The 14227-nt window shown below is 40.5% G+C and overlaps 1 protein-coding gene across 1 annotated transcript; it reads left to right on the top strand.

Moving 5' to 3' along the window:
- The first annotated feature begins 848 nt into the window (after positions 1 to 848).
- LOC109042769 (uncharacterized) lies at positions 849 to 9078 on the top strand. The gene is made up of 4 exons (XM_072299639.1): positions 849 to 1051; positions 1562 to 5692; positions 6935 to 7331; positions 9014 to 9078. The coding sequence occupies exons 2-4, from the start codon at positions 2009 to 2011 to the stop codon at positions 9076 to 9078; spliced, it is 4146 nt and encodes a 1381-aa protein (XP_072155740.1). The 5' UTR covers positions 849 to 1051; positions 1562 to 2008.
- Positions 9079 to 14227: the final 5149 nt, after the last annotated feature.

The following is a 14227-nucleotide window of genomic DNA, read 5'->3' on the forward strand; positions in this document are numbered from 1 at the left end:
CCTACCCAGCTGCCACATGATTTTCGGTCGAATCATGTTATGAAATGTCTCAATGTCATCTCGAATCTGACAACGTTGCTGGAACTAGCCAATCAGAACCCACTTTCAAACTAATTAAAACAGTGTTGCTTCGAGTGGAAATGACATTTTCCCTGAAAGGTCCCATCTTCGTAGAGTTTTCCATGCGGCATAGCTTCTTTAGCATAACGTTACGTCACCCGTTCTCTTCACGATCATGTTCGGGAGGGGAGGGGTCTCGTTGCAGATTGCCTACCCGTTCAAGCATTGACTTTAGTTAATACGGAAGATCAATGACATTACTCTTAGCATGAATTGAGGAAATTCATCCTCAAAGAACTTATCTGCACAGGGTTTTTCATGCAACATAGGTCCCTTACCACACGAGAGGACTCAGCTTTACCCGGCTACTCGTTGCCTATCCATTTTGTGTGACGTCACTCGAAGCATCCATTACGTAACGTCACCCCACCCAGCTGTCATATTGACCAAGAAATTATGATTTTCCTCTCGAATCATGACGTGAAATGTCACATTGTCATCTCGAATCCGACAACGTTGTGGGAGCTAATTGGACTTACGGAGCAATGAGCGACATCAAAACTATCCATCCGTTGGTCACCGGGAAAATTTGAATCTTCAGCGGGAAATTGCAACTCGACGGACAGGTTCAATCTTGTCGATGCAAAAGTTGAATAGTCTTAAAAAGGAAAGGTCATTGCTCCTCGACCTTGAGAGTAATCAAATTCCGCGAATCATATCTCCTCCACAAGCGTGATCGCAATCGCAGTAATTCGGCTACTTTTTCCTCAAGCATCAATTTTTCCACGCTTGTGAGGGGATTAGCGAGCGATTTTGTTGGAGTTCGGATACTTGACATTTAAGATTTTATAATTGATGAAGAAACTTAGAACACACGAATCAGTTCCAGTTCTGCCCTTTCGTTGGTTACACCGTGTTCTTGTGTATGTGTTTCTCTCTGATAATCTTGGTTTCCTCAACCATCTGCATCAAATTTATTTCAATTTTTACGGTAAGGTTTGCAAGAATTTTTCGAACTCTTTTACCTTTCTGTGGATGAAAAATCAAAATGAATTTTGAATTTAATGAAACCACGAGTCTTGCTTTGACGTCTGCTATTTTCAAAAAAAAAACTAAGAACATTATCGGATGAGAGAAAATCCAGCTTTTGATTTTTCCTCAACTCATATATCTTTACAAAATTTTACGGATTCATGAATTTTTTTTTCCTCCGTATAAACGATACCCAAATTTTACAACTAATATAAAGGTTTTTTCTCACAGTTTTTCTCTTAGTAAATGAGAAATGGTAAAAATTAAATTTAAAGGGGGGAGGGATGAAAATTACCGTACCTTATTTTTTTTTTTTTTACGAGACCAGTGATTGAAAGTTAGTATATTTTTTGTATGCATTTTTTTCCATAGTTAATAAACAAACTGAATTAAATTTTAATCTTATGTCTTGATAAATTAAAGAAAATCGGTGATAAATATCAACAAATAGATCAATTTTTTCCCTCAGATTGAAACTGATAGCTTGAGAAGGATCCATTTACACCCACCACGGGCTTCCTGATCAGGACCTCCTGACCTAGTGCTAGCAAGCAACTACTTTGCTTCTTCTTCGCTGTTCATCGGTGATTTAGACCGCCGCCGTCCAACTTTGAGGTGGTCCGTCACACCGATCAACTCAGTCTCTCCGTGGCGCTCTGCATTCAACCTGTTCGATTAGCATTCCTCGGGCCAACTTCACGCCCCACCCGCAACAAAAAATAGCTGTGACGCAGCTTCTTCGCAAATTCCGTCTGCATTTTCTCCTCAGCTCGTGCCGATACTTGACTTCCTCGTACCTTGCAGCATCTTGCCCTCGCTGCTCTTGTACTTCGATCATCAACTGAACGAAGTCATTTTTTTTTTCTCGATCAAGCGTCGTTGTGTGTGTGTGTGTGTGTGAGTAATCAGTTTCATCATGAGCTCCAACAGTAAAATTCTTTTTTGCCTTTACTGCAATGAGGAGTATTCAACAACCTATTCTCACGAAGTCTCCGTCGCACATTTAAAAAATATATTCGAGGTTGAAATAGAAAACGAGGAGAAAACTGTAAAATCTTTTTTTTTCAAAAATTCGAATTCTGAAATTACTGATATTGAACTATACTTAAATGAGTTGAAGGTTGAGTTTGATGAGAAAGTAGAGGAAATCATTCAAAAACATCCGACAGTTTTAATTAAATTAAATGTCTACTTATTAAAATCGATCCCTCTTGAGAAAGCAGAAAGTGGTATCAGTTTAGTAACCAAATACGTTTTGTTAAATCCCGACTCTGATTTTTCCTCTTTGTTCCACAAATTCCAAACGAATCTTTTAGAATTAAGAAAGAATGATTTCCCCCCGGCAGTCGAAGGTGAATCAGAAATTCTGCTCGGTGCCGAGCTACGATTTCTAGAAAAGAAATTTGCCTCCTTTTGTGATTCTTGCAACGACTTTTTCTTGAAATCGAGCTGGCACAATAGAACTTTTATGCATATAAAAAATCTTTTTGGTTCTGATGAGCAGGTTAAAGAATTACCATCGGCTGCCGGCAATCAGCTGCGTACTTTCTTCATTAAAAATCTCGATTCGAGCGTTTTAGATATAACCCAGCACCTGTCCGACGTTAAACCAACCGTTATCAAACTTCTTGAAAATATGCTTTCGCAACTTGGCAATATTAAATCGACTTTAGAGCTTCACGCTGAGTACGTCCTACCGAAAGAGGGGGAATTTCAAGGTGTATCATTCAAAACTAAAAGCTTGTCTTTTTACGGGGAGTTAGATTGCGCACGGAACTTTCTCCTATTTCAAGCTAGTATCGTCAAAGAAAGTGCTGATTTCTACTTAAGAGGATCTGGATGGGTGCTAAAACAGATTTTGGGATGTATTTTGAAGGTAAATAAGTTCAGGGCTCTGGGCAAGGGTTCGAGTTACATAGACCTACCGTTCAAGACCAATTACGTTGTGAATGTCAAAAATAAGGATACTCGTTGCTTTATGTACTCTGTTTTAGGGAAATTTTTACCCAAAACTGAAAAACACAGCTCTCGACCTTCTGTCTACGAAAAATTGCAAAATAAATACGATTTTTCTTGTATCGACTTTCCTGTTGAGGTTAATGATATTGCCAAATTTGAAAAGAAAAATAATTGTTCAATCTCCGTTTTCGGGTTAGGTGACGTTCAGGACGGGTTAGGTCACCGAGTTAGACCTAAAATCTTCCCGATGAGAGTGGCAAAAAATCAGCTTGCAGACCACACGAATTTACTCTTAATTTCGGACGAAATGGAAGAAAAATTCCACTATTGTTGGATCACGGATTTTGAAAAGTTAGTCCGCTCTCAGATAACTAGGCATCATGGTCAAATTTATATTTGTCAGAAGTGTTTCACCCATAAATATTCCGAAGAAGACCTTGTGGAGCATAAGAAACTGTGCTATGCTGTTAGTAAAGATTGTTTCCTAGCATCGTTTCCCAAAGACCTATATTTGCGTTTTAGGGACGAGCATAAAACAATAGCTCATAATTATGTCATTTATGCGGATTTTGAGAGTTATCTCGAAAAAATTGAGCAAAATTTCGAATCGAATTCGTTCAATTATCAACATCATCGTCCGCTATCCTACGCTTATTTAGTTGTGTCGACCGATCCAGAATTTGCTACCCCCACCCCCGTGGTCTACCGCGGGGAGGAACCGCATAAACATTTTATCCGAACGATGCTGGATCTTGGTAGTAAAATTTCCGGCAAGTATAATGATACGACGTCCGAGATTACAATGAGCGATGAAGATCGCGAAAGTTTTGCAAACACTACCCATTGCGCCATGTGTCGGGTGGGATTTGATGAACCCGGCGTTGTCAAAGTCCGTCATCATTCTCATCAATATGTACCGCCTGGTGAAACCAATTATCTCGAGGCTCTTTGTGCTCTGTGTAATATAAAAGTGAGACATGTAAATAATGTAACTATCGTATTTCATAATGGATCAAAATACGATTTTAAATATATTGTACAAGGTTTAGAGGGCTTAAAAAATCGCGTGGATATAATACCGTCCAGCGAAGAAAATTATATCAACATAAAAGTATACATCGGGAATAGATTTTATTTAAATTTCATAGACTCGTTTAGATTTCTCAACACCAGCATCGAGAAGTTGGCGGAAACCTTGGACGATTCGTCATTTCATTTCACGCGCAAATTTTGCACTACTCCCGCTCAGTTCAACATCGCTCGTAGGAAAGCCGTGTTTTGCTATGATTATATTGACGATCCGGTAAAACTCGACGAGACTGAGCCTCCAAAACGGGAGGATTTTTATAACGCGCTCACTGACAGTGACATATCCGAGGTAGACTATCAGAATTTCTTAGAGGCTTGGCGTGAATTCGGTTGCAAGACTCTTGGCCAATATTTAGATGTGTACATTCAAATTGATGTAAATCTTCTAGCAGATATATTCCAGGACTTTAGAAAATTCTGTTTAAGCGTCTACGAGCTAGATTGTGCGAATTTTCTCACTTTTCCGAGTTTCGCGTTTTCGGCTGCGCTCAAAATGTCGAGAGCGGAAATCAGACTATTTAGCGATACCACCATGACCTTTCAAATATTGTCCAATATTCGAGGGGGAATGTGTCAGGTGACCAGAAGACATTTCTCGGTGAATAATCCCCAGTGTGAGAATTACGATCCGAGTCAGCCATGTTCCTATGGGCTCTACCTGGACGCGAATAGTCTGTACGCTTACGCCATGTGCAAACCGCTCCCTTACGACGATTATCGATGGTTATCAGCCGAGGAGCTCTCACGGGTTGATGTCATGCAGATCGCCGACGATGCCGAGACTGGACTCATCCTCAACGTTGACACGAGGTATCCGATCGCCCTTCAGCGATTACACAGAGACATGCCCTTCCTCTGTCGCTCCGAGATACCTCCCGTCGACGGTGAAAATCAACCGCGTCTCATGGGCTGTTTCAAGGACCGTAAAAACTATGTCATCCATTACGTGGCACTGAAACAGGCTCTTCGACACGGTATCGAGCTGGTTAAAATTAATAGCGCATTCTCTTTCCGACAGAGACCTTTCCTGAAGGAATTTATCGAGAAGAATATAGCGCTTCGTCAACAAGCGAAGTCCAAGTTTCACCAGTCGCTCCTGAAACTGAGTAGCAACGCTTGTTTCGGCAAGCTCCTTGAATCACCTCTAAAGCGAAAAAACATCAAATTGGCCACCGATACTGACCAGATATTGAAGTATGTTGCCCGTCTAGATTTCGAAGACAGAACCGTCTTCAAAGATCAACTCGTAGCAATTCATCTGCGCAAAACAGAGATTGAATTCGATCGTCCGATTCTAGCAGGTTTTGCGGTTCTCGAATTGGCCAAGGTTCATATGTACGCCTTTTATCACGATGTTTTGATGAGAAAATTCGGACCAGAAAGATGCTTAAAGGCGTACGAAGATACTGATGGTCTGATTCTGAAATTAATTACTCATGATTGGGTGTTTGATTTGCGTGAATTCGCTGATGAGTGGTTAGATTTTAGCACTTTGCCTCGGGATCACCCGTGTTGGTCACCGGTAAATTGTAAGCGTATGGGTATGTTCAAGGTACGGAACCTTAGGCGCGTCTGGACGCGGCGTCCTAGACGCGGCGTCCAGACGCCGATAAATCTGTCTAATGATTTTTGCGCGGGGACGGCACCTTAGCGGCGAAGAGACGCTGCGGAGAAACGCCGATCGAGGACGCTCCGATCTGTCGCGAACAGATCGGAGCGAAGACGCCGAGAAATTCCGCTCAGTCCGCTGCCTTTCCTACCGATTTTTGAATGTGTTTAGTTCGACAAACCCACGAATCGAACACAAAGGCCGTGAATTGATCGACAAAAGCCGCGAATCGATCGAAAATTCCGTGAATCGATCGACAAGAGCCGTGGATCGACCGACCCACCCGTGAATCAATCGACAAAAGCCGTGGATAGATCGACAAACCTGTGAGTCTATCGACAAACCTGTGAATCGATCGACAAACCTATGAGTCGATCGACAAACCTGCGAATCGATCGACAAACCTATGAGTCGATCGACAAACCTGTGAGTTGATCAACAAACCCGTGAATCGATCGATAAACCCGTGAATCGATCGACCAAGTTGTGAATCGATCGAATTACGTCGATTGGTTCACGTTTTGGTTTTTCGATCGATTCATGTCGATTGACTAGATACCCGTTTTCCTTTTAACTGTCAATCATTTCTCGTCTATCGATCCACATTTTTTGTCGATCGAATCGACACCCGTTTTTTAGTAATTTGTCCATCGATTGGTGTCGATCGATTCACGTTTTTATTTTTCGGTCGATTTTTGTCGATCGAATCCACACCCTCCTAAAAAAAAGCGCGTACAGCCATTTTCGCGGCCCAGAGCATACTGTCCGATCAACGAAAATTCGAGAAATTGACGGCGGACAGAGCGGAAAAAATCCACGGATTCCGCTCCTAAGGTGCCGTGCTCTAAAATGTGAGCGTCTTCTCGCCCTCGACTCGGTAGCAGCATTTTCCGCCGGCGTCCAGGACGCCGCGTCCAGACGCGCCTAAGGTTCCGTAGCTTCAAGGATGAGACATCCAATGCGACCATAGGGGAATTTGTAGGTCTTAGCTCGAAAATGTACGCATGCCGTTTCTTACCCTTACCTGATGCCGCCGGTAGCGAGTCCGAGGTGGGACAAGTCAAACTTCTATGCAGAGCGAAAGGAATCGACGGTCGCACAATGCAAAGAGATATTAATTTTGATTTATACAAAAACGTCTTATTCGGTAAAACCGATCATTTTGTTACCCAACGACGAATTCAGAGTCGGAAAATGCAGCTGTACTCTTATCAAACGCGAAAAATAGGACTCAGGAATATCGATCGGAAACGATACATTCTCGAAAATGGTATCGATACATTGCCATGGGGTCACGTAGACATTAAACAGCCCATTGTCTGGAGAGATGAGGAAGAGAGTGGCAATGACGGCCTTGAACAATCAGGCACCAATATATTGATGAAAGACTCGCTAAGTGTGAAAAAGGAGAGCAGTTCAGAACATGGTATACGTTACTGCTGTTGCGCCGATGAGAACCCGGTGATACAGAGCAGAGAGCTCGATGCTTTACGAAAAATTCCGAAACCGCGCGAATTTCTCCACGCATCATGGTTGCAGAAGGACATTAAGTATCATCTGGATTCTCTAGAGGAAGCTAAAGGTAAGTATGGGAGATATATCGCTGCTCTCATTAGAATCCAAGGGGAGCAGTTTAAAATACATCTGCCGAAAGACTTTGCACGTGCTTTGAGTCGTGAGAATATTTGCGAAATCAATAGTGGGGCGTATTTTCTAAATTATCTCGGTAGGTTCGGTCGAAATTCGCATCGATATAGACTGAGCGAACGTCTGCGTGTTGTTGATGACGTAGGTAACACCGAGACCTCAATGGTACAGATCTCCGAGAAACAGGGAAACAAGAGGGGAGAAATGATGATGGTCGCGATAATAGGGAGGAAAAACGTTTCCGGGATTTTTGTGCAAATGAAAACCCAGGTCCCCGCACTTAGTTATTTTATATTGTGTATTTTTTTAAATTTTTCCCGTACAAATTCAAAGTTTCAACCAGGCGGGTCTTTGATACCACGCTCTTTATTGTCGGAATCTCATCAAAGATAAAATTTCACATGAAGTTTGGCTCGAGATAACTCTTAAAATCGCTATGCATACATTACTTACAGAATACATGTTTCTTATGCTCCCGTTGTAAACATCTAAATTTTTATCAACTCTAAATTCGCATCCAACTTTCACTGCACACCTGGATCCCTTAAGGAGCAAGTCAGGACTTCTCTAATTGCTACTGGTTTTTTTTCTTTTAATGAGAGGATTATGTATGGAACAGTAAGTATTGTGATAAGAAAAAGATAAGCCTCTCGTTTTAATTTAATGGTCTCAAGTTCAATGAGTATGATTTATCATATTTTAATTGTTGAGCGCTGACTAAAACATTTGAGTTATATAGAAGGTATGCGATTGATTGCTTGTGCCCACAATACAACTCAAATTTTCCCCTCATTTAAATGAGTTTACCATCCAGTGGTCTCTTTTTTTCATGGTCGAAATTCCAGCAAATATATTAAAGTATGTAATTTCTCAAGAAAAGCATGCAATCCCTTAGTTTTCCACACACAAATTTTCCCGTGCTAGTCTTAATTTTGTGCTCTAGTTTCCCTCTTTTTTATTTTTATATCAAATATCACGTATGTATTTTCAATCAGCATATTGCATAGCCAAGATATCACCAAAGTTGCTATTTAGACATTACATGTATCATAAAATAAGATATCAGTTTTAAGAATTTAGCCTTCGTAGTTATGTGAATAAAATGTTCTGACTCCGGTTGTAGTCATCACAACTGTTAAACCTGACTTATTTGTTTCATCTCTCATCCCTTAATATTCCCCCAGTCAATGCTGAGGACATGTTTTTCAGAAAAAATTGCATGAATTAAATACTTTATTTCTCCATTTTCTGGGGAGGAAAGAAAAATCAAATTTTTTTTAACTATCAGTTGAGATTGTCACTTTTTCCTCTACAGCTGAGCCGTTTTTTCTCATGCATAATTGAGTATTGATAATGCGAAACTGTAATCATAACTATAATTATCGACTCAAATGGGAGGACAGAAATTAATGCATCAGCCGATTTAGAGATTGCAAACTCCATGATTGACTAAGATTTCATTGCATTTTAGCTAATGATAAAATTTTCACCATTCGAATACGATTGATTCTATTGCCAAATCGCATTATTGATAATAGATTTTATAAATGTAGAGGGGGTGACGTCATATAGTTGGAAGTGAGCAGCATAAGCTATGTTTTGATTAGCTGATTCCAGCAATGATGCCGAGTTCCAACAACGTTGTCAGATTCGAGATGATAATGCATCACTTCATAACATGATTCGAGCGAAAAAACCATTATTTCTTGATTAATGTGTCAGCTCGATGGGACAGAATGGGTGACGTCACGTAATGGATGCTTTGAGTAACGTCACAGAAAACGAGGCAGGTGATTGGTCAATTGTATCAACTAAACGTTTCCCCCCTAATGAATAGGCAACCGCAACGATTATATGAGAAAACATTAATCCTCCGTGTATGATTGCTAATAGAGGGGTGACGTCACGATAAAGGAGCTATGATACATGAAAAACCTGAGGAGAGAAGTCTTTTAGGACAAATTGCTTCAATTCATGCTTAAAAGTAACGTCATTGGTCAACCGTAGGCAAGCCCAGCCTTCCCTTATACGGTGGGTAACGTTATGTAATAACTGTTTAGAGCGATGTCGCATACTACGAGACACGTCATTGGCCCAGCATATTAATTAAAAATGGTTCCTCGGACTGATCGTCAACCCGCAACAAAATAGCATATTTCATACATGATTTGAGTCTTAGGGTTGCTTTTGCATTGAGTTCATCTTTTTCGACAAGATTGAACTTGTCCACCCACCTATAATATCCCGTTAATAATTCAAATCTTCCCGCCGTTCAAGTAAAGCAACGCTCTGTAGTAAGATTAATTCATTTGCTACGGACATGGAGCCAGAGTTAGTTTCTTCAATGAGAAGGTACACAGTGAGCTAGAGGTAACGCACCCATGTGCGACGAGGTTTGATGCTCCTTGATGGTTATACAGCATGAAGGAGGTTTTTGGTTTCGATAAAAAGTTAACAACTTCGTGTGGGATGAAGCTGCTAGAGTCTGTTTCACCAGTAAAGTGTGTGTTATATTAAATGTGAAATGTCATTGCCTCCTAGAGTGACAAATTCGCTCCCTCCTCCCCACTTAAGTATGCGAAAAAGTGATGCTTGAGGAAGGGGGAAAAAATTGTAAAATAATTGATCAGATATGCGCGTCGTCGCTTCCATCTTACCACGATTACGGAGTCATGATCCGCGATACTTGATTACTCTCAAGGTCGAGGAGCAATGACCTTTCCTTTTTAAGACTATTCAACTTTTGCATCGACAAGATTGAACCTGTCCGTCGAGTTGCAATTTCCCGCTGAAGATTCAAATTTTCCCGGTGACCAACGGATGGATAGTTTTGATGTCGCTCATTGCTCCGTAAGTCCAATTAGCTCCCACAACGTTGTCGGATTCGAGATGACAATGTGACATTTCACGTCATGATTCGAGAGGAAAATCATAATTTCTTGGTCAATATGACAGCTGGGTGGGGTGACGTTACGTAATGGATGCTTCGAGTGACGTCACACAAAATGGATAGGCAACGAGTAGCCGGGTAAAGCTGAGTCCTCTCGTGTGGTAAGGGACCTATGTTGCATGAAAAACCCTGTGCAGATAAGTTCTTTGAGGATGAATTTCCTCAATTCATGCTAAGAGTAATGTCATTGATCTTCCGTATTAACTAAAGTCAATGCTTGAACGGGTAGGCAATCTGCAACGAGACCCCTCCCCTCCCGAACATGATCGTGAAGAGAACGGGTGACGTAACGTTATGCTAAAGAAGCTATGCCGCATGGAAAACTCTACGAAGATGGGACCTTTCAGGGAAAATGTCATTTCCACTCGAAGCAACACTGTTTTAATTAGTTTGAAAGTGGGTTCTGATTGGCTAGTTCCAGCAACGTTGTCAGATTCGAGATGACATTGAGACATTTCATAACATGATTCGACCGAAAATCATGTGGCAGCTGGGTAGGGGCTAACGTGATTCGAAAGAAAATCATATTTTCTGTTCAATGTAGCGGCTGGCTAACACCAGAGACGAGGTGCGAGTGATCGATTATCGATATTTCCCCATTAGAAGCTATGGTAAAGAATCGATTATAAAGGTGATCGATCCTCCTCCATAGGTATAAATGGCAGATCAATCGATATATCTCACAGCATGACACGCTGCTGGTCAACATGATTCGAAAGAAAATCATTTTTTCTCGTTCAATCTGACATCTGGGTGCGGGCTAACATGATTCGAAAGAAAATATTTTTTTCTTGGTTAGTGTAGCAACTTGCCCCTCATTAATTCAAATTTTCCCGCTCAACTTTCAACCCTGTTACGTCACAACTGAAAAACATGGTTGACATGTCATACAATAAAACACCCCCAACACCCTGAAATAATTCCGATTTTTCTGCACAATTTTACAACATTGGTGACGTCACAACATGAAACATTGTTGCCAGATTGTATACTATAACACACATATCACATACCCACCATCGCGAAATAATTCGGATTTTTCTGCACAGTCTGGCAGCTGGGTGGAGGCTACTTCCCATATTCTAGCTACTCATTGGGTCCAATATACCTCTGGTTATCATTGCTAAATGGTATGACCATTCATTTTTACAAAATGACATGGCTACAGCGTATTGTATGTCATGAAAACCCGGTATTTTAGGTTATGTCGGATCCGCATTGTTTTTCTTCGAGTCGTGTGTGAAAAATAGGTGTTATTTTTTAGATAAATGTGATTCTCTAATCTAACTAGCCGTAATTTACTAGGTGCATTGCAGTTTTTACTTGATTTTTCATTTTGGTCGATTTTCTGAGCTGAAATAAAGTGGTATGACAGTTATACCACCGCACACACAGCATTTTGTAGATAACTCAATTTTCTGTGCATTCTCGAGGAAATCTTTCTCCCCGTTTCAAGTTTTGATCCCAATGTCACTCGAGAACCGACATTTCCTTGTCCTAAGCGTATTTCTCGGGTGAAGGGTGAGAGCTACTACCTCTCAAATTCAGTCGCCATCTTGGATTTGGGGCACCCTCTTTGACCGGGGTTTTTTTATGACTGCATGCTTGAAATGTGCGACTAAAGTGATATAAGAATTGAAATCTAACTTGTCTAATCACATAAAATCCAAAAAATGCTCCCTCCTACCTTTCAAAATTGGCAGCCATCTTGGATTTAGGGTACCCCCTTTGAAAAGGAGGCCTTTATGACTTCATATATGAAATTCACAACAAAAATCTTATCAGAATTGATATCTGATATTGATATCAGATGCCTGATCACGTAAGAATTTAAAAAATACACCCTCCTGCCTTTCAAATTTGACCGCCATCTTGGCTTTTGGGACACCCTCTTTGACCGGGGGGGGGGGGGGTTGGTGGGGGTGTTATGACTTTATATATAATGTGGGTGACCAAAGTGACATTGGAATTGATACCTAACTTGCCTAATCACTTATAATTTCAAAAAATGCACCCTCCTGCCTTTTAGATTTGGCCGCCATCTTGGATTTAGGGTACCCCCTTCGACCAGGAGGCATTTATGACTACATATAAAATTTACGAAAAAAGGTACATCAGAATTGATATTTCAGGTGTCTGATCAAGTAAAAATTTAAAAAATACACCTTGCTGTCTTTCAAATTCGGCCGCCATCTTGGATTTGGGGCACTGTTGTGGATTGGAGGGCTTTTATGACTTCACATTTGAAATCGACGACCAAATTTACATCAGAATTGATACCTCACTTGCCCAATAACGTAAAATTTTTAAAAAAAATGCACCCTTCTGCCTTTCAAATTTAGTCGCCATCTTTGATTTGGGGCTTTTTCGTTGACCGGGGGGCTATTATGACTTCTTATATGAAATTCTGAATCCTTATATGGAATTTTGGACCAAAATTTCATAAGAATTGATATCTCACTTGCCTAATCACGTAAAAATTTACAAAATGCACCCTCCTGCCTTTCAAAGTCAGATATATTGAATTCGGGGCAGTATCTTTGACTGTGGAGGGGGGGGGGGGTGGCTGTTCTGACTTCATACATTAAATCTACTACCAAAATGACCCAGAAAATGATACCTCACATGCCACTCTTTATTGACCACAAATATTCTTTAGTTTTTTCCTGCCCCCCCCCCTCCCACAAAAAAATAAGTTTCCCCTGGAACTTCAAATATACACCCCTTTTTCTTTTTCTTCTTTTCCCCCATTCCTTCCACCCTAATTCTGTGTAGTCACAAAGTTTTTGGATTTTGACCTTTTTCATATTCATTTAAAAAAAATTTTGCTTATGTTTGAAATTTCAATTTTGATTTTTTTTATTTATATTTATTTTCATCTTGACTGCCGTTCTCCACTCGCTGGAACCCCCCCCCCCCCCTCCTAAACCTGACCCAAAAATGATATATGTGATAATCGATATTACTAAAATTAGAAAGTTGAAATCATACATACATACAAATGTACTCTATGTACTAAAATCCAATGTGGTCAGCAAAGTGGTATGACAGTTATACCACCGCACAATGACAAACCTGGAACGTCAGTGTGCGGTGGTATGACAGTTCTACCACTTTTCCTACCCCTACAGAATTTTTCAGAAGGGATGAAAAAAAATTTTGAAGCGTTTTTTGTGCTTATCTTTATCATTAAATTTGAACCATAACATTTTTTTTAAAAAAATGAAATTTTTTTTTTCCGTGCAACAAAGGGCTAGTCTCTCTTCCTGTCTCGGATTTTAGTCATATTCGTATTCTCCTGTTTTTAATTCTTCTCGTTTTGTTTTTTTCTTCCCATATCGATGGTGGAACTGCAAAAGTGCGTATATCGGTTGCGGTGTTTGAAAATCTCCGCTCCTATTTTATTTTTTAAAAGGAGACAGAAGCAACATTGTGGCTCGAAATTTTCACAGAATATTCTTTCCGTAGAGAAGAAAAATATCCGAAGTGCTCAACAAATGATGTTAAATGGTTTTCCATACGAAAAATAAAGTATGACAAGAAGTCTGCAACGCCGCAAACCGATATACGCATTCCTGCAGTTTCACCATCGATATATACATGTCACTTTGTAACACTCCCTGCTTTATAGTTGGACTAAATTTTGCAATTTGGAACCATAAATTCTACCCCGGTTTAAAAATAACGTATGTGCCATTAGTTTCCCTATGCACGTAAGTGTTTTTCAGATGAGCCAGAATTTATAGTTTCGGATTGCAAAATGCAGTCCAGTTGCCGTTCGAGTATTACCTAGCGCACTTAGGGGGGCAGGAGGGGTTTGTAGCAGCGTTATGGTGCGTTACAAGGGGGAGGGGGGCCAAGCCCAGCGTTACGTAAAAAAT

The sequence above is a fragment of the Bemisia tabaci genome, chromosome 4 (genome assembly GCF_918797505.1).
Source record: "Bemisia tabaci chromosome 4, PGI_BMITA_v3".
NCBI classification, from domain to species: Eukaryota; Metazoa; Arthropoda; class Insecta; order Hemiptera; family Aleyrodidae; genus Bemisia; species Bemisia tabaci.

Bases quoted from the DNA above. Each gene is read 5' to 3' on its own strand.
- LOC109042769 (XM_072299639.1), top strand. From the start codon at position 2,009: ATGAGCTCCAACAGTAAAATTCTTTTTTGCCTTTACTGCAATGAGGAG. The intron at 5,693-6,934 runs GTACGGAACCTT...CGACGAATTCAG, and splicing joins AGCGTATGGGTATGTTCAAG to AGTCGGAAAATGCAGCTGTA. The intron at 7,332-9,013 runs GTAAGTATGGGA...AGCTGATTCCAG, and splicing joins TTCTCTAGAGGAAGCTAAAG to CAATGATGCCGAGTTCCAAC.